Source organism: Nothobranchius furzeri, chromosome 12 (assembly GCF_043380555.1).
Source record: "Nothobranchius furzeri strain GRZ-AD chromosome 12, NfurGRZ-RIMD1, whole genome shotgun sequence".
Taxonomy (NCBI): Eukaryota; Metazoa; Chordata; class Actinopteri; order Cyprinodontiformes; family Nothobranchiidae; genus Nothobranchius; species Nothobranchius furzeri.
In genome coordinates, this window is record NC_091752.1 from 4,735,918 (window position 1) to 4,760,056 (window position 24,139).

A 24,139-nucleotide genomic window follows, 5' to 3' on the forward strand; every position below is an offset into this window, starting at 1 on the left:
TTACAAATTTGAGTTAAAAATAAGAAAATAAAAGATTTAGGTAAAGCAGCTTTAAATAAAAGGGTCTTTGGCTGATTTAAAAAAAAAGTGTCCAGACTGTCAATGCTACGTAAGGATAAAAGATCATTCCAAAGTCGGGGTGCAACAGTCTGGAAGGAACAATCACCCCGACTTTTACAGCTCTTTGGAACTCGAGGGCTTGAACTGGAGCATAAGCTTTAAAATTTCAGTGATATAGGGAGGAGCTCCTCTTAGCTTGAGCATGTAGAGCCCTGAACGTTATAGTCAGGATTCTAAAATTTACTCTAAAGTTAATGGGTAACCAGTGCAGAGACATCAGCCGGGACCTCAGGCCGGCTGGGTGACGGTGTCATGAACTCCTCCTGCTAACTACACTTCCCAGCATTCCCGCCACCACTTCCCAGCATTCCCGCCACCAACTTGGCTTGCCGACGTCATCACGCTGACACTATTTATGGAAACACCGCCGCTCATTCATCACTCAGTCATCGTTCCTACCAGACATTGAATCGAGTTCTCAGGCTTACCAGCCCTCAACCCAGGGGAAGGATCTTCCCACGCTGTCTACTGCTAGTAAGTCAGCTTCCTTATCCATCCGGAACTGCTGCTCAGTCTCGGCTCTCTCCGAGCGCTGCGTCGCCGTTCCTAGAATAAAGCTGCGTGCTCTGTCTAACCCAACGCTAGCCACTCCGCGTCTGGGTCACACAGTTAAGCCACAATCTCCGCTACGCTTCAGCTCAGCCGCTAAAACCTAACAGACGGTATGCAGGACGAATAGAACCCAGCCCATGGGCCACCACCAACCCGTCCACGTTTCTAACAGATTTCCCCCGCTCAGTGACGCACCCACTGACAAGCTGACTCTGATCATTAGCAGCTCCATAGTCAGAAACGTGGCATTAGAGGCTCCAGCAACCATAGTTAAATGCTTACCTGGGGCCAGAGCGAGCGACATTAAATCTTACCTAAAACTGCTGGCTAAGGATAAGCGTAAATACAGTAAGATTGTTATTCACGCTGGCGGTAACGACACCCGGTTGTGCCAATCGGAGGTCACTAAAATTAATGTTGCTTCGGTGTGTAAGTTTGCCAAAACAATGTCGGACTCCATAATTTTCTCTGGCCCCCTGTCTGATTGGACCAGTGACGACATGTTTAGCCACATGCTGTCCTTCAACCGCTGGTTGGCTAGGTGGTGTCCTGAAAACAACGTGGGCCACATTGATAATTGGAAAACTTTTTGGGGAAAACCTGGTCCGATGCCAAGAGACGGCATCCATCCCTCTTTGGAAAGAGCAGCTCTTCTTTCTAGGAACATGGCCAGTTTTATTAGTCCTCCATGACAACCCAGGGTACAGACCAGGAAGCAGAGTCATAGTTTAACACACCCCTCTGCAGCTTCTGTACTGTTGCCCACCCACTACCCCATAGAGACAGTGTCCTGCCCATGGCCAAAATCACACAGATTAAATATCAGGCTTAATAAAGCAAATCATGGAAATCTCATAAATATTAGAACAAATTCAACTGAGCAGAAAACTAGAAAAGTTAAACGTGGGATGTTGAACATTAGATCTATTTTTTCTAAGACTTTGTTAGTTAATGACTTGATTTGTGATAATCAGATTTCTTTGCTCTCCCTCACAGAATCCTGGCTGCTATTAGAGGACTATGCTAGTTTAAATGAGTCAACTCCTAATTTTTTAAACCATCATATTGCTCGAAGTACAGGGCGAGGAGGAGGAGTAGTAACCATTTTTTTTCATTCAGACCTATTAATCAATCTCATCAATTAATAGTTACAGTTCATTTGAACACCTTATTCTTTGTTTTCCTAATCCAGATTGCAAAACTGTAAAACCACTCTTGTTTGTAGTTTTATATCATCCACCAGGCCCTTACTCTGAGTTTTTGGATCAGATTTCTGATTTTTTATCTGATTTGGTGCTAAATACTGATAAGGTCAGTTGTAGTGGGGGATTTTAATATTCATGTGGACATTGAAAATGATAGCCTTAATGTAGCCTTTAGTAATATCTTAGACTCAATTGGTTTTACTCAAAGAATACATAGCTCCACCCACTCCTGCCATCATTCATTAGACCTTGTGCTGACTTATGGCATAGAGTGTGAGGAAATAACAATATTTCCACATAATCCAGTCCTGTCGGACCACTTTTTGATAACCTTTGAGTTTTTTATAACTGAGCTCTCGAGACATGAAAGTAAATTTCACTATAGTCGTTCTCTATCTGACAATGCTGTTGCATCTTTTAAATCAACTGTTCCATCTTGACCGTCTTCAGCATCTCAGAGGAACGTAGCAGAGGGCAATAGTTTTATTTCTAGCCCCTCACAAATTGATACTTTAGTTCATAACGTTACTTCCTATTTACGTGTGGCATTAGATGATGTTGCCCCTTTAAAAAAAGGAAGGTAATTAGGGACAGGAAGTCGGCTCCCTGGTTTAATTCTCATTTATGAGCTTTAAAACAAAACTCTAGAAAATTGGAGAGAACATGGTGCTCTACACACCAGGAGTCCTACTTATCCTGGAAAAATAGTCTTGTGCTTTATAAAAATAAGTTTCGACAAACTAGAACTGCTTATTTCTCAGTGTTAATTGAGAACAACAATAATCCTAAATTTCTTTTCAGTACAGTTGCTAAACTTGAGGCAGCATCAGAGGTGACTGTAGAACCTAATCTGTGATTGAACCATTTTGATCCAGTTGAGCTTTCAGAGTTATCAAAAATTTTAGCTTCATCTAAACCTTCAACTTGCATTTTAGATCCAGTCCCAACCAAATTATTTAAAGATGCATTTCCTTTGGTTACTGCCCCCATTCTAGATATAATCAATCTATCCTCTGTAAATGGATATGTACCACAAGATTTTAAGGTTGCTGTAACCAAACCTTCACTTAAAAAGCCTTCTCTGGATCCAGATGACCCAATGAATTATAGACGAATATCTAACCTTCCACTTTTATCCAAAGTCCTGGAGAAAATAGTGGTGATCCAAGTATGTGAGCATTTGAACACTAATTATCTGTTTGAGGAATTTCAGTCTGGTTTTAGAGAGTATCACAGCACTGAAACTGCATTAGTGAGAGTTACAAATGATATTCTCATGGCCTCAGATAAGAATCTTGTGTCTGTTCTAGTCTTGTTAGATCTCAGTGCTGCCTTTGACACAGTTGATCACAATGTTCTATTAGAAAGACTTGAACATGTTGTAGGGATCAAAGGAACAGCGCTAGGCTGGTTTAAATCCTACCTGTCTGATAGATTTCATTTTGTAAGTGTGCATGACAAATCTTCTTCATACTCCAGGGTTACTTGTGGAGTACCACAGGGCTCAGTGCTTGGACCAATTCTTTTTACTATATACATGCTCCCAGTTGGTAAAATCATTAAACAGCATGGGATAAACTTCCACTGTTATGCTGACGATACTCAGTTATATCTATCCATTAACCCTGATGAACCTAATCGGTTAGTTAGACTACAGACTTGTCTTGCAGACATAAAAAATTGGATGACTCAAAACTTTTTGCTTTTAAATCAAGACAAGACTGAAGTTCTCATCTTTGGACCTGAAATTCAGAAAAGGAAATTGCTTAGTCAATCACCTGACCTGAATGGGATTTAATTAGTCTTCGAGAACAAAGTGAGGAACCTTGGTGTTATCTTTGACCAGGACATGTCATTCAAATCCCACGTTAAACAGGTTTGTGGGATTTCCTTTTTCCACCTTCGGAATATTGCTAAGATTAGATGCATCCTTTCCAGGAGTGATGCTGAAAAACTAGTTAATGCATTTATTACATCATGACTGGATTACTGTAATTCATTACTCTCAAGAGGTCCATAGAATGTAGTTAAAAGTCTTCAGCTGGTCTAGCTATCTCTGTAGTTATGCTGCTATAGGCTTAGAATGCTGGAGGGTACACTGACCACTTTCCACACTCTACTACTTTCTTCTACAATCTGCTCTTTAACTGTATTATTTCCTGCTATTTCAGCTGTTAACTTTATTTTTTCTCTAAGTGTTTTTCTCCCCAGAAAAAGCTACAATGATGTTCTGCTGAGCTGTGGTGGCCTCATGGAGGGGGCCATCGTCTAGCACACTGCTGGTAACCACTTAATCATTCTCCCTCTCCTGATAATGACACTTAACTTTCCTTGACATTGAATGTGCTACTACTAGTCTACCCATTTAATTATAGATTCACTAGGATAAATATAATAAAGTTTATCTCTCAGCAAATAGAATATTTACTAAGAAATCACAATCTAACCATAGAAACATTACTCTCTCTCTCTCTCTCTCTCTCTCTCTGTGTGTGTGTGTGTGTGTGTGTGTGTGTGTGTGTGTGTGTGTGTGTGTGTGTGTGTGTGTGTGTGTGTCTGTTTCTGTCTTCTCCATCCCCAGTGAGTCGTGGAGGATGGCTGCTTATACTGAGCCAGGATCCTCTTGAGGTTTCTTCCTGTTAAAAGGGAGTTTTCCTCTCCACTGTTGCTGCATGCTTGCTTAGTATGAGGATTGCTGTAAAGTCACTGACACTAGTCAGTGACTTGATGCAGTTTGCTGGGTTCCGTATATAGGAAACTTTTTCTGATTGGCTTAATGAACTGACCTGTAGTGTAATGTTTATTATGTGAAGTGCCTTGAGAGGACTTGTCGTGATTTGGCGCTATACAAATAAACTTGAATTGAATTTAATCAGAATAGGAGTGATGTGTGCTCTTCTGTTTGCTCCAGTTGGGAGCCTTGCTGCAGAGTTCTGGACCAACTGAAGGCGGTCAAGGGCTTTTTTGTTAAAACATGTGAAGAGTGTGTCGCAGTTATCTAGCCGGGAGGCGATAAAGGCATGGAGGACTATTTCAAGTTCATGTTTTGATGCCACCCTTCACAGTTTGGAGATATTTCGTCTTCTTCGTCTTCGTCTTCGTCTTCGTCTTCCTCCGCTTATCCGGGTCCGGGTCGCGGGGGCAGCATCCCAACTAGGGAGCTCCAGGCCGTCCTCTCCCCGGCCTTGTCCACCAGCTCCTCCGGCAGGACCCCAAGACGTTCCCGGACCAGATTGGAGATGTAACCTCTCCAACGTGTCCTGGGTCGACCCGGGGGCCTTCTGCTGGCAGGACATGCCCGAAACACCTCCCCGGGGAGGCGTCCAGGAGGCATCCTGACCAGATGCCCAAACCACCTCAACTGGCTCCTTTCGATCCGGAGGAGCAGCGGTTCTACTCCGAGTCCCTCCCGAATGTCCGAGCTCCTCACCCTATCTCTAAGGCTGAGCCCGGCCACCCTACGGAGGAAACTCATTTCGGCCGCTTGTATCCGCGATCTCGTTCTTTCGGTCATTACCCAAAGCTCATGACCATAGGTGAGGATTGGGACGTAGATCGACCGGTAAATCGAGAGCCTGGCCTTCTGGCTCAGCTCCCTCTTCCCCACGACAGATCGGCTCAGCGTCCGCATCACTGCAGATGCCGAACCAATCCGCCTGTCGATCTCCCGATCCCTCCTGCCCTCACTCGTGAACAAGACCCCGAGATACTTAAACTCCTCCACTTGAGGTAGGACCTCTCCCCCGACCCGGAGGTGGCAAGCCACCCTTTTCCGGTCGAGAACCATGGTCTCAGATTTGGAGGTGCTGATCCTCATCCCAGCCGCTTCACATTCGGCCGCGAACCTACCCAGCAAGAGCTGAAGGTCAGAGCTGGATGAAGCTAGGAGGACCACATCATCCGCAAAAAGCAGAGACGAGATTCTCCTGCCACCAAACTCGACACACTCCACACCACGGCTGCGTCTAGAAATTCTGTCCATAAAAGTGATGAACAGAACCGGTGACAAAGGGCAGCCCTGGCGGAGTCCAACCCTCACTGGGAACAGGTCCGACTTACTACCGGCTATGCGGACCAAACTCACGCTCCTCTGGTAAAGGGACTGAATGGCCCTTAACAGAAAGCCACCCACCCCATACTCCTGGAGCGTCCCCCACAGGGTGCCCCTGGGGACACGGTCATAAGCCTTCTCCAAATCCACAAAGCACATGTGGATTGGTTGGGCAAACTCCCATGCCCCCTCCATCACCCTTGCAAGGGTATAGAGCTGGTCCACAGTTCCACGGCCAGGACGAAAACCACATTGCTCCTCCTCTATCTGAGATTCAACTATCGATCGGACCCTCCTCTCCAGTACCTTGGCGTAGACCTTTCCAGGGAGGCTGAGGAGTGTGATCCCCCTATAGTTGGAACACACCCTCAGGTCACCCTTCTTAAAGATGGGGACCACCACCCCGGTCTGCCACTCCCTAGGAACTGCCCCCGATGACCACGCAATGTTGTAGAGACGTGTCAACCATGACAGCCCTACAACATCCATAGCCTTGAGATACCCAGGATGAACCTCATCCGCCCCCGGGGCTCCGCCGCTGTGTAGTTGTTTGACTACCTCAGCAACTTCTGCCCCCGAGATCGGACAGTCCATCCCCAGGCCTCCCAGCTCTGGTTCCTCCTCGGAATGCGCATTGGTGGGATTGAGGAGCTCCTCAAAGTATTCCTTCCACCGTCCGACTATAGCCTCAGTTGACGTCAGCAGCTCCCCATCCCCACTGTAAACAGTGTGAGCGAGTTGCTGCCTTCCTCTCCTGAGGCGCCGGACAGTTTGCCAGTACCTCTTTGGAGCCGATCGATAGTCTTTCTCCATGGCCTCACCAAACTCCTCCCACGCCCAAGATTTTGCCTCGGCAACTGCCACTGCTGCACCCCGCTTGGCTATCCGGTACCTGTCTGCTGCCTCCGGAGACCCACAGACCAGCCACGCCCTGTAGGCCTCCTTCTTCAGCCTGACGGCTCCCCGAACCTCTGGTGTCCACCAGCGGGTACGGGGGTTGCCACCATGACTGGCACCGGCCACCTTACGACCACAGCTAGCAACAGCCGCCTCAACAATCGCAGAGTGGAACAAGGCCCACTCGGACTCAATGTCCCCCACTGCTCTCGGGACGTGGTCAAAGCTCTGCCGGAGGTGGGAGTTGAAGACCGTCTTGACAGGTTCTTCTGCCAGGCGTTCCCAGCAGACCCTCACTATGCGTTTGGGTCTGCCAGGTCTACGCGGCATGTTCCCTTGCCATCTGATCCAACTCACCACCAGGTGGTGATCAGTTGACAGCTCCGCCCCTCTCTTCACTCGGGTGTCCAAAACATACGGCCGCAGGTCCGATGATACGACTACAAAATCTATCATCGACCTGTGACCTAGGCTGCCCTGGTACCAAGTGTACCGGTGGGCATCCTTATGTTCGAACATGGTGTTCGTTATGGCCAAACTGCGGCTTGCACAGAAGTCCAATAACAAAACACCGCTCGAGTTCAGATTAGGTGGGCCGTTCCTCCCAATCACACCCCTCCAGGTCAAGCTGTCATTGCCCACGTGAGCATTGAAGTCCCCCAGCAGGACAATGGAGTCCCCTGATGGAGCACTATCTAGCACTCGTCCCAGGGACTCCAAAAAGGGTGGGTACTCTGAACTGATATTTGGCCCATAAGCACAAACAACAGTCAGGACCCGTTCCCCGACCCGAAGGCGCAAGGAAGCTACCCTCTTGTCCCCCGGGGTAAACCCCAACACACAGGCAGAGAGTCTTGGGGCTAACAAAAAGCCAACCCCAGCCCTCCGCCTCTCACCCGGAGCAACTCCAGCAAAGTAGAGTGTCCAACCCCTCTCCAGGTCTCGGGTTCCAGAGCCAATGCAATGTGTCGAGGTGAGTCCGACTATATCTAGCCGGTACCGCTCAACCTCTGCCACAAGCTCCGGCTCCTTCCCCGCCAGCGAGGTGACGTTCCATGTCCCAAAAACTAGTTTTCTTGTCCGGGGATTGGACCGCCAAGGCTCCCGCCTTGGTCTGCCACCCGATTCGCATTGCACCGGACCCTTCATGTTCCTCCTGCGGGTGGTGGGTCCACAGTTGGACGAGCCCATGTATCCGGTTCGGGCTGGGCCCGGCCGGGCCCCATGGGCGAAAGCCCGGCCACCAGGCGCTTGCTCACGGGCTCCAACCCCAGGCCTGGCTCCAGGGTGGGACCCCGGTAACCCTCCGGGCCGGGTACTCCGACTCTTCGTTTTAACCGCCATGAAAGATCCTTCGTACCGTTCTTTGTCTCACCCTTCACCTAAGACCAATTTGTCATGGGAGACCCTACCAGGGGCACTAAGTGCCCCAGACAACATAGCTCCTAGGATCATTAGGGCACTCAAACTCCTCCACCACGATAAGGTGACGGTTCAAGGAGATATTTCGTAAATGATAAAAACTGTTCTGGACCAATGCTTTTGAGTGACCTTAAAGAGACATTAATTGGTCAAAAACAACACCCAAATTCCTTAAATTTGTCTTGATGGCAGAAGATAAATGACTAAGTTTTTGACTAGTGAGGGGCGATGATCAGACATTCAGTCATTCTCAGAAAAAAAAAAGCTCCGGTGCACCTGTTTGAGGACAAAAATTCAGCTGGAGGAGAAAGTGGCAGCAGGATTTGGAGTCTTGTTTGCAGATATTTGGACATCTTGCCTCTGACAGGCTGACAGCAACATGACTAACTCTGACCTGCTCTGCTTTCCCCTGGACGCTACACCAACATCAACCTTCCCCGTCGTGAACATTAAGTGATAGTGAGCGTTTTTTCAGAAACTAATGCAGGAGAAAGGTGTAGGAGACTATTTTCATGTTCAACCTGCATGAAAAACTCTGAGTGACCCATCATAATCAGAAAAAAACATCTTAAAATTTGTTTTTTTCAGTCACCCACACCCTTAAGAGAACTGAACCGAAAACAAAAGTCTTACTGATTCAGAAAATTTTAGAGCTGGTAAAAACCACATAATTTTTTATTGTAGTGATATGTAAAACCGTTAAAGTGAGTGGACTTTCCTTTGCTCTTGATTTTAATAGGACAGAAAATTTTGCAGGAACAGATGGAACAATGATTTTTGTTTTTAGACACTGATTTGAATGCTAAAGGGTTAGGGTTAGCATTAGCCGGCTCACACATTAAAAACTGACATTTGGCCGTACTACTCCAAAGATGTCCTGGCATGTCTCACAATGAGAATAACCAAAAGTGATGCTGGAGGCAGCCCTCAGATTTATACATCATGTAGCTTAATGAAGGTCACAGTGAACCATAATGCTGCCTTGTGTAAATCCTGTTCATGGGCTCACATTAGTGGTCAGATAAACCACCCACCCGGTAGAGGGCTCCAGTCAGAGTCGAGGCACTGCAACCTGTTCTCCCAGAGGAGCCGGGTGGGGGTGGGGGTGGGGGTGGGGGGTTCTTCCTCATTCATAATTTAAGCCATGACTTCAGCAAAAATCTGTAGTTAATGAAGTTCATAACAAATTTCAACATTTCTTGAAAGCAGATTGGAAAAGGGAAAGAAAGATAATATTCTCTCACGTTTGTGTTCTGCTCGTGGCCGGTTGTTGTTCTCTATGGATGAAGGGGTGGATTCAAGGTTTTGTGTGTGTGTGTGTGTTTCTTTTCTATGTTATGGATGATAAATGCACTCTCAACAACACAAAACTCACATCACCTGCTTTGGTAATGAGCAATTCAGAGTTATTTTAGTGTTTATGCAGAAACTAGAATCCGTTGATGGTTTGATTGTTTCTAGCTCCTCGTTAGACAAAGAGCTGAATCCCATCACATAGCTGCCATTACGTGTGGGATGGAATGACCTCCCGTTACCGGCTCCTCATCCACTCATCACCAGATCTGAGGTGATAGATGTGAGTAGAAGAGCTCTGGGTGGGAAAGCGTGCCAGTCACTCGCACGATGGCAGTTCAGGAAGACGTGAGCTAAATAAACTCGGGGCAGCAGTCTCTGTCTTTTTGATTTTTCATAAAACCCCAGTACAAACTCCACGAACCTCTCAGATAGAAGAGTGTCACAAATGTCCTAACTGATCAAAACTACACTATACATAAACGTTATCAATCTGAGGATTGGGTTCTCGGCTAAAAGGGGTACATAGCCTATTTTAGGGGTTTCTTCTCACGTGACGAATTGAATGAGCTCTCAGTTTGTCAACAAATCGACACTCAAACTCTCATTTATGGTCAAGAGATTTAGGCAATGATGAAAAACATGATGCAAGTTGACAAAGTCAGTCTGGCTGGAGTCAACAGTTTCACTAAATGTGACCCAAGTTTTATGAAATGTACGATACTGGAAAATATCATCAAATATGATGTTTCCAAACCTTCATCTGATACAAAAAAAAAGAGAGAAGTTACATGTTGGCTGTTTTACAGACGCCCCATACTGCTATAGTCCAACTCTGATATTCAATTAAATTCTATTCAGTTTATTTATATTCTATATTAATATAGACGCCAGAGCTCCTCGGGTTATTTATATTCCATATAAATATCTATACAATTCACAACAGGAGTCGTATCAAGGCACTTTACAAAGTAAACTTTCCAATTGAACCTACTCATCTGAGTTCTGATCATTATTATTCCAGTTAGTTTAATGTTTCCAGCAGGGAAACTATCATCACCCATCTCCTATCATTCAGGATTAAATGTTAAGCACGACTGCTTCAGACTGGTGTCTGGATAATTTCGGTGTAAACTTCGGATAAAACCACGGTTGATCAGACCTGGTTTAGTCGTTTAGCTCTGTGCAAACGTCGGACTTTCTCTGAGCCGAGTAACAAAAGCACAAACAAAGAGTGACAAAATCACACAATTGAACCCACATTCACTTACTTTTAGGAGATTAAATGAGGTGAAAGCAAGATAAACCTCCCTTTCGGAGAGGAAAGTACAAAGAGTCAATGCTCTTCGAGATAAGCCGCTCCTCTGGCTGTCGGCCAGGGGAGAGGAAGAAGAGAGTGATGGAAACTCCGGTTCAGAGCAGAGTCAGACTGTGTAATGTTTAATGACATTAACTTTAATTTATATCTCATGAACATTGTGTATGAGTGTAGATGATGATTCACTTGTTAAACCAAACAGTACTGATCATAACATCAAAATGTTTCATTGTAGTATTAAAATTCAACTTCATTGAATTAGGCACAGATTAATCAAACATTAATTTTAGTATTCATATAACATTTGTTCATTCAACCATATTATTATTTAGTGATTATTTAACTTATGAGTTGTAAAAGTTCTTCTTTCATGAGAGTGTGCAATCCTGCTGTGTTGTCAAAAGAAGGCTTTGTTTGGGAACACAGGCTGACATCTTGTCCCCCTGAAATGTCAACAAGGACTGCAGAATCTTCTGGCTTGTTGGAAGATATGTAAAATCCACTTTAGAGAATGGAATTGAGTCTGCAGATGACTGGAGGCATGTGGGTCAATATGTAGGTGAAAACTTACCATTTCAGCATTATCTTTGCAAAACATGAACACTACTTTGAGTTAAGTTGGGCCAGTTGTGCAAAACAAACAAGAATATCAGGAAAACTTTTAAGACGTGTTATATTTGGACATTTTAAGAGAAATGAAAAAGTACCTGAAGAGTTTGACGGATGTCAATATTTGGTATGTAAAGGCTGTATCATTAAAAGCGTAAATAACCAGACATCTCTACAAAATACACTTTATTACTTCATGTTTAGACACAACTTGAAGAAATGAACTGCTGCATTCAAAGTTTATTTCCTTCGAAGGTGTGGTTGACAGAAAATCCATTTTTTATGATTATTTCTGATTCTAATGGGTTACTCTGTGTTTTACATGCAGGCTGAACATGAAAATAGTCTCCTACACCTATCTCCTGCATCAGCTTCTGATAGAAAACAGACGGTGAAACTCTAGGATTAGAAAATCCGGACAGATCTACGTCACACTGTCACTAAACATTCATGGATTCACCCATCTTGGCTCATGACGGGGAAGGCTGTTGCTGGTTTAGCGTCCAGGAAACACCAGAGAACATCTCTGCTAGTGGAAGCTAACCATTAGCATTAGCTAATCCGCCACACAGCAGAACTCCTCCAGGCTTACGTTGTTTGTGGAGAGGAAACCAACGTTGCAGCACAAACGGTGTCAGTGGTCGAGTCACGTTGTTGTTAGCAAATCCGAGGTGAGATGTCCAAAAATCAGAAAATAAAATTCCAAATCCTGCTGTCTGAAGCTTAACTCTGGTGTGGCTCACTTGTAGTTCCTGAAACTAGTGCACCGGAGCTTTTTTCTCCAGAGTATGACTCACAAGGCACATTGCAAATGTACTGCAAATAGCTTTTTTAATCCATATTTAAAGAGTACAAAGTTTGTGTCATTGCTGCATAATTGCATCTAAGTGGCATTGTCTGTATTTAAAGAAAAAAGTTTTTTTTTTAATCCCACAAAATACAGAAGGAATTTCATGACAATCGGATCTACTCAGGGGAAAACTTTATCTTAAATTGTGCATCGTACAAAGTGAACAATTAACCACAGCATGTGACTCTTGTAGAAAAATGAGCAGGTGTTAAGAAGCAATTGCATTTCTAATAAAAGACAGCAGGTACTTACAAACATGACCCTCTTGGGAATGTGATCTGATTCCACAAGAGGATTCTTGTAGAGCCAGAGCTCCTCGGGTTGTATAACTCTCTCAAAAGGATCCAGGAACTCTGTGAACCTGAAGAAAAACAAAAGCGTGCATGAGAACAGTCAGGATTTTAGACATTAAATGCATTTTGTTTGGATGTGGAGGTTTTAACCTTTCTTTTTTAGACTGAGGCCTAGTCCACACGTAGCCGGGGTTTTTTAAAAAACGAATATCCGCGGCCGTATGTTTTGGACACCCGAGTGAAGAGAGGGGCGGAGCTGTCAACTGATCACCACCTGGTGGTGAGTTGGATCAGATGGCAAGGGAACATGCCGCGTAGACTTGGCAGACCCAAACGCATAGTGAGGGTCTGCTGGGAACGCCTGGCAGAAGAACCTGTCAAGACGGTCTTCAACTCCCACCTCCGGCAGAGCTTTGACCACGTCCCGAGAGCAGTGGGGGACATTGAGTCCGAGTGGGCCTTGTTCCACTCTGCGATTGTCGAGGCGGCTGTTGCTAGCTGTGGTCGTAAGGTGGCCGGTGCCAGTCGTGGTGGCAACCCCCGTACCCGCTGGTGGACACCAGAGGTTCGGGGAGCCGTCAGGCTGAAGAAGGAGGCCTACAGGGCGTGGCTGGTCTGTGGGTCTCCGGAGGCAGCAGACAGGTACCGGATAGCCAAGCGGGGTGCAGCAGTGGCAGTTGCCGAGGCAAAATCTCGGGCGTGGGAGGAGTTTGGTGAGGCCATGGAGAAAGACTATCGATCAGCTCCAAAGAGGTTCTGGCAAACTGTCCGGCGCCTCAGGAGAGGAAGGCAGCAACTCGCTCACACTGTTTACAGTGGGGATGGGGAGCTGCTGACGTCAACTGAGGCTATAGTCGGACGGTGGAAGGAATACTTTGAGGAGCTCCTCAATCCCACCAATGCGCATTCCGAGGAGGAACCAGAGCTGGGAGGCCTGGGGATGGACTGTCCAATCTCGGGGGCAGAAGTTGCTGAGGTAGTCAAACAACTACACAGCGGCGGAGCCCCGGGGGCGGATGAGGTTCGTCCTGGGTATCTCAAGGCTATGGATGTTGTAGGGCTGTCATGGTTGACACGTCTCTACAACATTACGTGGTCATCGGGGGCAGTTCCTACGGAGTGGCAGACCGGGGTGGTGGTCCCCATCTTTAAGAAGGGTGACTTGAGGGTGTGTTCCAACTATAGGGGGTCACACTCCTCAGCCTCCCTGGAAAGGTCTACGCCATGGTACTGGAGAGGAGGGTCCGATCGATAGTTGAATATCAGATAGAGGAGGAGCAATGTGGTTTTCGTCCTGGCCGTGGAACTGTGGACCAGCTCTATACCCTTGCAAGGGTGATGGAGGGGGCATGGGAGTTTGCCCAACCAATCCACATGTGCTTTGTGGATTTGGAGAAGGCTTATGACCGTGTCCCCAGGGGCACCCTGTGGGGGACGCTCCAGGAGTATGGGGTGGGTGGCTTTCTGTTAAGGGCCATTCAGTCCCTTTACCAGAGGAGCGTGAGTTTGGTCTGCATAGCCGGTAGTAAGTCGGACCTGTTCCCAGTGAGGGTTGGACTCCGCCAGGGCTGCCCTTTGTCACCGGTTCTGTTCATCACTTTTATGGACAGAATTTCTAGACGCAGCCGTGGTGTGGAGTGTGTCGAGTTTGGTGGCAGGAGAATCTCGTCTCTGCTTTTTGCGGATGATGTGGTCCTCCTAGCTTCATCCAGCTCTGACCTTCAGCTGTTGCTGGGTAGGTTCGCGGCCGAATGTGAAGCGGCTGGGATGAGGATCAGCACCTCCAAATCTGAGACCATGGTTCTCGACCGGAAAAGGGTGGCTTGCCAACCCCGGGTCGGGGGAGAGGTCCTACCTCAAGTGGAGGAGTTTAAGTATCTCTGGGTCTTGTTCACAAGTGAGGGTAGGAGGGATCGGGAGATCGACAGGCGGATTGGTTCGGCGTCTGCAGTGATGCGGACGCTGAGCCGATCTGTCGTGGTGAAGAGGGAGCTGAGCCAGAAAGCCAGGCTCTCGATTTACCGGCCGATCTACGTCCCAATCCTCACCTATGGTCATGAGCTTTGGGTAATGACTGAAAGAACGAGATCGCGGATACAAGCGGCCGAAATGAGTTTCCTCCGTAGGGTGGCCGGGCTCAGCCTTAGAGATAGGGTGAGGAGCTCGGACATTCGGGAGGGACTCGGAGTAGAACCGCTGCTCCTCCGGATCGAAAGGAGCCAGTTGAGGTGGTTTGGGCATCTGGTCAGGATGCCTCCTGGACGCCTCCCCGGGGAGGTGTTTCGGGCATGTCCTGCCGGCAGAAGGCCCCCGGGTCGACCCAGGACACGTTGGAGAGGTTACATCTCCAATCTGGTCCGGGAACGCCTTGGGGTCCTGCCGGAGGAGCTGGTGGACAAGGCCGGGGAGAGGACGGCCTGGAGCTCCCTAATTGGGATGCTGCCCCCGCGACCCGGACCCGGATAAGTGGAGGAAGACGAAGACGAAGAATATCCGCCCCTCCAAAAACTTGCATCCACACGACCTCATTTAAAAAATAAACTGTCCACACGTACCCGGATAAATACGTTGTTAAGGACATGCCAGACCTGTAGGCGGCAGTACTTCCCCCGTTCTTAACCTCGTCCTTCGTCTGTGGTCTTCCGCAAGGAGCAGTAATTCTGCTTGCAAAAACAAACAAGCAAAAAGCGCTTGGACAATTGATAAAGCGAGCGCAGCTCTGAGGGCATCCATGCTGTCGGCTAGTGTAAACACAGGTCGCACACGTGATGTCAGCATTTTTTTTGTCGCGGAAAGTGACGTTGCGGACCTTAAAACTCCGGTTTTGTATGTCCACACGCAGACACCCAAAACGGAGAAAACGCAGATCTTCACGTTGGCCGGAGTTTTTAAAAAGATCCGTTTTCGTGTGAAAAAACTCTATTTTCGTGTGGATGACAGACCAAAACGTAGAAAAATATCGACGTTTTGGCAGATCCCCGGCTACGTGTGGACACGGCCTGAGACTCAGGTTGTTAGTTGAACAATCAGTTCCAGCTGTGAGTGCAAAGCTAAAAAACACTGCCATCACACACGCACGCACACACACACACACACACACACACACACACACACACACACACACACACTCTTACTGAACTAATTAGCATGCTTCCTCCAGCCTTCCTCGCTCTCTCAGGGATCTGTCCACCTCAACCTTCTTCTCTGTCACTTTCACAAGGACTTTAGTCCCCACACTCCAGCTCAATGCTCTGCTTTGTTCTGAGTGGGACTCTGAGAAAACTCCAATCACAGAAACAAAAGGATTCTGAATATTTAAGAATTACTTGACACATTTAATTTCTGAACAATGAAAAATAAAAATAGTTTTCTAATGTAAAGCCACCGTTTGTTTAGTGGCTGACAAGCGTATCACACCAAGACGTTTTTTATTCACGGCCGAAAGCAACGACTCATTTTCCTGAATGTGCTCCTCTAGCCGACGAGATAGAGCTAAAACACCATATTTTACCATTATTAGGCTCATGTTGTGTTTTCCTATATTTATATTTTAAAGACTAGTCCACAAGAAAGGTTGCCAACTCTGTATCAATCGAGGCACGTCCTTAAACACTTGAGTACACTGTGATTGATGTCTGTACATAAGCAGCAGTCTAACGCTATTGGTTCGTGCTCATGGCACTCAGTTCATGCAGCTCTACGGGACGGGGGCGGGATTAGCATAACAGAAAGACATCTTGCCTACATTGTGTAGCAGTAGCTCAGGACGTAGAGTGGGTTTCCCAGTTTTCCAAGGTTGCAGGTTCAATCCCAGCTCCCACTGCTGTTGTGTCCTTGGGCAAGACACTTAACCCACCTTGCCTGCTTGTGGTGTTCGGAGGGACTGGAGAGCCACTGTTCGGCAGACTCCCCGGGGGGGGTGGGGGGATTGTACACCTCTAAGAAGGTGCTATACAAATACAGGCCATTTACCGTTATATCACAGTTCATGATAAGTCAATCACTTTTATGGATTTCTGCAAAATCGAACTTAATCCCTGAAAGGGGAAAACACTGGATAGCAGCATTCATTTGGTGGAGTATTAAAAAACCTTGATTAGGAAAGAAAACATGATAGCAGAAGCCTTAGAGTTACGTAAACTTCAACAAAAACCTTCCTGAAAGCTGAACGCTACCGTCTAGATAAACTGCTTGAATAAACTAGGAAAAAGTAATTGAGTGCTATTCACTGGAAAGACAACACGCCCTTCAGCAGCTCATTTGCCTTCAAAGAGAGGCTCTCTAGTGAGGGAAGGAAACCTAAATCTCGTGAAACTCCTGCCTGTGAATCTAACAGTGACAAAATGACTGATAAAATCATCTCAGTGTTCTATAAATCACTTTTTCACCAAACCAAAACTACGTCAAATAATTCATCTAATTTTCTTGTTTGTCTTCTCTTCAGTGGTGGAAACCTAATTATACATGCTCAATCACTGTCACAGACATCTCTCGCAGAGGAGAGTCACTGTGACATCAGGCCTGTGTGAACGGGTAACGTGGCACATCAACCCCAGCCTGAGAAAATGTCCTCTTGCTGGTCTGCTGATAACCACACATGAAGATACTTTCGCAAAAAAAGAGCAGCCTAATCAGCGGTGGTTCATTTCACACCTTACTGAGCCCGCGTGAGATCCACTTCAGCGGCATTACTTTCACTGTATGGGGCGTGGAACAGAATATACCCTGCTAATGACACACAGTATGCTTCATGAAATACTTAATTTTCTGAGCTTTTCCTATCAGCCATCACCGACTGGCAATGTTATTTTTGTCCCCTTGGGACTAAATGTAGGGAGACTGAGTGTGCAAAGATAAAGTCAATCAGACTCCATCCTCAGTTTTTAGATTCTTAGATCTGCTGCTTCGCAGGGGCTTATCTTCCACAAAACATCCTAATTAGTTTTACACACACACTTCTCTGAGGTACCAACTGAACATTGTTGATATTGTTTCATAAGTGATGCAAAAATTGTGGCCTACTGTGTTGCAGGATGGTATTATTAAGGACAGAGAAAGTTATTCCCATAGCGAAAGCCATAGAAATATTGATGGAAATACATCGACTCCTCAGTGTCAGAACCCTGGGGGTGGATGAGATTCGCCTGGAGTTCCTTAATGTTGTGGATGATGTGGGGCTGTGTTGGTTGACGCGGCTCTGCAATATTGCATGGATATGGGGGTCTATTGACAAAGGGGGTGGGGGCAAGGTGGTGGGGGGGCAGGGTGTGTTCCAACTACAAAGGGAACACACTCCTGAGCCTCCCTGATAAGGTCTTTTCAGGGGTTCTGGAGAGGAGAGTCAAATCTCAGATTCAGGAAGAGCAATGTTGTTTTCGTCCTGGCCATGGAACACTGGACCAGCTCTTAGCAGGATCCTGGGAGGTGTGTGTGAGTTTGCCCAACAAATCTAAATGTCTTTTGTGGATTTGGAGAAGGCGTTTGACCATTTTCCTCAAGTAGTCTTGTGGGGGTACTCAGGGAGTACGGGATACCAGGCCCCTATACGAGCTGGTTCCTGTACAACCCGTGTCAGAGCTTAGGCTGCATTGCCGGCAGTAAATTGGCCTCATTCCCAGTGAGAGTTGGACTTTTCCAAGGCTGCTCTTTGTCACCAATGCTGTTCATAACTTTTATGTACAGGATGTCTACGAGCAACCAAAGGGTCAAAATATCAAAGATTGTTTTCTTCTTACTTTCCTTCTAAAGGATGTGTTTTGGTGACCATTTTTTTGCAGATGATGTGGTCCTGTTGGCTTCATCAGAAAATGATCTCAGCTATTACTGAAGCTGTTCACAGCCAAGTGTAAAGCAGCTGGAGAATATGGTGTTGAGTTGGACAAGGATGGATCCCTTCTCTGGGTCCCAGGTGGAGGAGTTCATATATCTTAGGGTCTGGTTCACAAATGAGGGAAAGCCAGAGCGGGAAATTGATAGGCAGATTGGTGCTGTGTCTGCAGTAATGCAGGCTTTGCATACATCTCGAATTTACCCATCGATCTACCTTCCTATCCTCATCTATGGTCACGAACTTTGGGTAGTGACTGAAAGAATGAGACCATGGATACAAGCAGCAGAAATGCTGGGGTTCGGGGGCCACAAAGAGGGGCTCTGCAGGCTGTATATGGCCTGTGGACCGCCTATTGAGGACCACTGGTGTAGGGTTTAGATTGAACTATTTAGATTTATTTTTTTACTTTCCAGTCATGAAATGTGCTAAAACATAAACTCCTCTATGGTTTAGGCTCATTTTAAAGGTTACAGGCCCTGCCTGTCAAATATTATTCAGATGAACGCGAGACACTTCAAAAGACAGACACTGCTGTCCTTGTTTTCAAGGATTGAAGAGATCTCTTCTAAAAAGAGATTCTTTTTATTGTAGTTTGGTAAAAGACAGTTCTGTACCTCGTGCGTCAGGGGATTTCGTTTTTAATGTGAGGAAGGACGAGCCATGATGATTACAATCATGTCCGAAGAATTAACATCCGTCTCTAAATGTAATGACGTACACAGCACATGTGGTGTTTTATCCTGTTGTGAAATAACTGTAATCACAGTCATCCAAAAAGAAGCATCGGGTGGAAAATCGTTTTAGAATAAATCAATTTGCACATGCAGACAGGCGAAACGTATGGCTAACAGAAGGAGATTTATGGCTTTTGCTGCTGATACTTTAATTATTAAATATGTTCCTTTATGTTTATATAACTGTAAAAAGAACACAACAGATCCTGGAAGTGGCCAGAAGCCTAAAAGGCAAAAGAACAGATGTAAGAGGCTTCAATGTAAGCAAGTCTAATCAGTACTCCAGCAAGACCAACTGACATCATAGTAACAGCCCAGTGCCTTGAAAGCAGCTTATCACAGTATCTTATTTTTCTACTTTAGAAAATAGATCATACGTTCTGAAATCAGGACCTTTCTGATCAGCATTTAGTTGTGGAAGGTTTTGATGCTGTTTCATTGTTCTGAGTGATTGTGGAGCTCCTGAGCGCAGTTGTCCCTCCCCAGGCTGCTGCCAGGTTTTTAGTAGGTTGGATTGACCTTGACTAATGAGTCATAACAACATTATCTGCCTACAATTCACTTTGCCCCCCCCCCCCCCCCCCCCCTTTGTCTTGTCTGACTAAAACCAAAATGCAGAAACAAATGTTGGGGAGCTTGTAGGAAATGAAATGAGTGAACTTTAGTGGTAGATCGAAAAAAGAACTAGCCTGCAGCCAAGGTGACCATTTAGTCATGATCAAATACAAGAATTATACCATTAGGTTATAAAAGGGGAGCGGGGAGCAGGAAGACACCCCCCCTCCCAAAAAACAAAAAGCGATTGAACCTAAACACACGAAGAATGACTGTTTACTTCTGGGTGTGCACTCTTGCTCTTCCTGTACGATTGATTTACAAACAACTCTAAAAGCAGAATATTGGGTACTTAATCACATTTGCTGATGATACTGTTCTAGTTGCTGGAGGAAGTGACACAACATGACCCACTGATTATTTTATTGGAAAGTGTGAAGACCATCACCTGAAGTTTAATGTTGAGGAAAAAAAGAATATAACGTTCTATGTTGTAGAGTTGTTAATGCTAACAGTTAGCTTCTACTAGTTGAGACAAGCAATGCTGTTTCCTAGACGCTAACCCAACAACAGTCTCCCCCATCGCAAGCTAAGATGGGTGAGACCATGAACATTAATTGCGCAGCGTTAATAGAGCTGTGTGGCTTTTTCCGGCCTGGGCATTTCCCCTGGTAATTTCTCTCTGCAGCTTATGCAGATAAAGGGTTTCAGTATTATAAACTAGTTTTACATTCAGCATTCTTTTGCAACTCTTAGTGCTCGATCAAATAAAAAAAGAACAAGAATTACATGGTTCCTCAGTGAACAAGACCTTTAAAAGGATTTACGGGCCATGAGCTTTACAGCTTCAGGGAAGAAGTTGTTTTTCAGCTCTGCTGTCTGGACTTTGAGTTCGCTCAGTCCACTGCCTGAGGGGAGCAGGATGAAAATGAATGACAATTAGGACTGGTTAATTGGTGCAATGCTAAATTTATAAAAAAAAAAAAAATTTTAAGTTTTTGCGTTTGATTTGAGGAATCACAGATTTTTCCATACAGCACGTGTAAATATGTGCTTAGGGATGTGTTTCTAAATGTTATTAACTGGCATCAAATGATCTGATATTGTAGCATCTCTGTCCCTCACATAGCATATTATTATAGTCAGTGGCTGCATTATTGATTGAAAGCAGTATATGTTTTCATTTTCAACATTACCATTGTTCCAAATTGAAATTATAAGTAATTTTCTTAGTCACTGGAAAAATGAGGTTGTATAAAAAATATATATTTATTTGTGACTCATCTGAAAATAACCTACAGGTTTATTTAGAATGTTGAGTTTAGTTATGACGATTGTAAAGTCATATGTTAAAAGAAACTGAACCACATTTTGGATTTGGACTACAAAAATGTAAACATTAACATCAGATCTCATTTAATATGTCTGCCATTCCTTTTTATCCATAATGCAGTTTGAGGCCCAATTCCCATGCTTGCACTTCCATACTTCCGGCTAGGGGGTGCAAGTGCATAGAGTGTCCCGATTCTCAAGTATAGAAGTTGATCATGACCCTTTTGCACTCTTGTTTGCATTTTACCCACAATCCATTACTGTGGGAGAAAGAAAGAAAGAAAGAAAGAAAGAAAGAAAGAAAGAAAGAAAACCATTTTAATATATCGCCTCTCAAGATAAAAATCAAGAGGCGCTTCACAAAGACAAAAAAATTTTGCATAAAAAATTCACAAAAAAAGATTGAAAATATGTTTTAAACGACAACAATGTTAGATTGTGATTAAAAAACTGTAAGGAAAGGGAAATCAGTGGATCGTGGGGAAAGACGGAAGTATAAAGAGCAGAATAAGGAGAGGGTGATGAAGGTCACACAAAGCCTGAACAAGTGAGTCTTCAGCTGCTTTTTAAAGGAGACAACTGAGTCCACTGATCTCAGGCTCAGGGGGAGAGTTCCAGAGTCTGGAGGCCACAGCAGCAGATGATCTGTCACCTTTGGTCTTTAGCCTGGTGCTGCACAACCAGTAGGCTTTGGTCACTGGACCTCAAGGATCTGCAGGAGGTGTTCTGCCATGTTGTGGAGTTGCTAATGCTAACGATTAGCTTCTACTAGCTGAAAAGTTTTCTGCTGTTTCCTGGACGTTAAACCAACAACAGCCTTCCCCGTCGTGAGTCAGGATGGGCGAGTCCATGAATGTTAGTGACAGTGTGACGTAGATCTGTCAGGATTTTCTAATCCTAGAGTTTCACCGTCTGTTTTCTATCAGAAGCTAATGCAGGAGACAGGTGTAGGAGACTATCTTCATGTTCAGCCTGCATGAAAAACTCAGAGTGACCCGTTAGAATCAGAAATAATCATCCAAAAATTACACAATAATGAAGTTGTTTTGCAAAATGTTTTTGTATCTTTACACACCCACATCCCTTTAGATGGAACAGAAAAGTGTAGCACAGATTTTGCTTATGTTACAATTTCTTAACACACACACACACACACACACACACACACACACACACACACACACACACACACACACACAAATCCTGTGTCTGCTTTCCCAGCAAAGTTAAATATTACCTCCTTCGAAGTGGCTGGATTAGAATGAAGACTACTGGGTATGGATGGATTAATAAAGCTGCTGCTGTAGGGTCACGGTGGGGAGAGAGTGGCTGGCTGACAAACTGAGGGCATGATCTGGATTTAATTGCGTCACTTTATTTCATCATTATTGAACCTGAGCACCACACTGCTGCCTTGAAATCTAATGTGGACCATTAACGTGTCGGTTGACTTAGCAAGGACCAGGAGATAATGGCACTTCTAAAGAACAGAGGTTTCAATGAAGCTAGCAGCAATTTACTGAACAGATTCCCGCTGGATTAACCCTCTGGAGGCAGGCGTTGCAGATTAGCAACGTTAAAACCTACCTACCTGGTTACACCACGTACGTGTTTCATGAGCGTTTTATAACTCAGAAGTTCCCCTGAAGGACTTTGTTGTTCGTCCTTTTATCAAAACGTATCCTGAGCCTGAGAGGGTTAAAGACGCCACAAAGAAAACCAGCTTCATGGTTAAAGATGTGTTTTGATGTTTCTTTCTTTTATATGTGAAAGGACCTTTCTGGCCGTGGTTTCGAGTTTGAGATGTTTTATAAACTTTTTTAAATTATGTAATTTATATGTTTTTATTTGTATTTGTAGATTAGTTGTTTTATTTTTATTTTCCACAATATATTTATAGCTACACTATGTTAGAATGTTGTTAACCCTCAGGACACATTAGGGACATTTTAGTCCATTTGGGCAGTTTTTTTGTTTTTCCTTTTTGACGCCATTTCTCCACCGTTTGTGAATTTGGTACAAAATTTTGTAAAAACTAGAAATGCAAAATTTTCTACATATTAGATATTTCATAACATAATCAAGACTGATTTGTACTAAACACCCCAGGCAAAAAAAAAATGTCTTTTTTAGAAAATAACTCAATTTTTTGTGTTTTTTCATAAATTACATTAATGACTTTGAGTATTCAGACTGACATTTCAAGGGTTAAAAGCCTCAAAATGATTGATTTTTTTTATGTTTGAGCTGAAGTAGTTCAACAGATCTGTGAAAAAAATAGCAAAAAAAAATTCATGTGTACATTTTTATAGCCACTTTTACAAGCGGACGTTTTTGTCTTCTAATGACTCTTGTATGAAAATTAAAGTGAAGCCCGAGAGCATGAAAAAAACGTTTTGAGCCCATTTTATTTGTATTTTTTGCAAATTTGGCATTGCAGTTTTAAGTCCTCCCTCAATTTAGCATGATTTTTTATTTACTTACAGTTGTTTGGTCATTTAGGAGTGGTTATTTGGTCTGAATTATTTCTGGCAGGACCGCATTTCGTGTACAAAACTAAGTTGTTTGCAACATAGCATGAACGGGAGCGGGTTTAAGACCCTGCCTAGCCTTTAGCCTGTCAGTCTTCTTGGACTAAGAATGGATTTCTCTGAGACACAAGCTGTGCGACCTTCATTTCGTAACACTTTTACCCAGCACAACATTCCAGATTTGCTGGAAAATCTCTTTGGGCTTAAAAATGGGAACGTCTCTTATAGTTGAGCTTTGAAGGCAAAAGTTTGGAAACTGAAGTCGGAACAACCGGAGCTTTAACCTTCACACTTGGCCAACAAAGTAGTCGTGGTGTTTTTGTTTGAGACACAAACAGATGATCATGTTCTGAATGAACTCATGCATCTGCCCTTGTAAATGACGTCCCATTAATATCCTCGTCTGTTATTCCCAGATGGGAATCTGCAGACCAAAATGACATTGGATCAACACATTACACTTTTCTCACCTGGAGGCTCCTTATTCTATGTTCTGCTATAGAATTCACAATTTCTTATGTGCAGTAAGTGTCACATACTCTCTGTT

At 44.8% G+C, this 24,139-nt stretch overlaps 1 protein-coding gene across 1 annotated transcript in view; it reads right to left on the reverse strand.

The window, feature by feature from the left end:
• plpp4 (phospholipid phosphatase 4) overlaps nt 1-24,139 on the reverse strand; it is a 108,400-nt gene that overhangs the window by 63,016 nt on the left and 21,245 nt on the right. Inside the window, exon 2 of the mRNA XM_054749854.2 lies at nt 12,570-12,678. Coding sequence (XP_054605829.1) covers nt 12,570-12,678 — 109 coding nt within the window. The remainder of the gene's footprint in view (nt 1-12,569; nt 12,679-24,139) is intronic.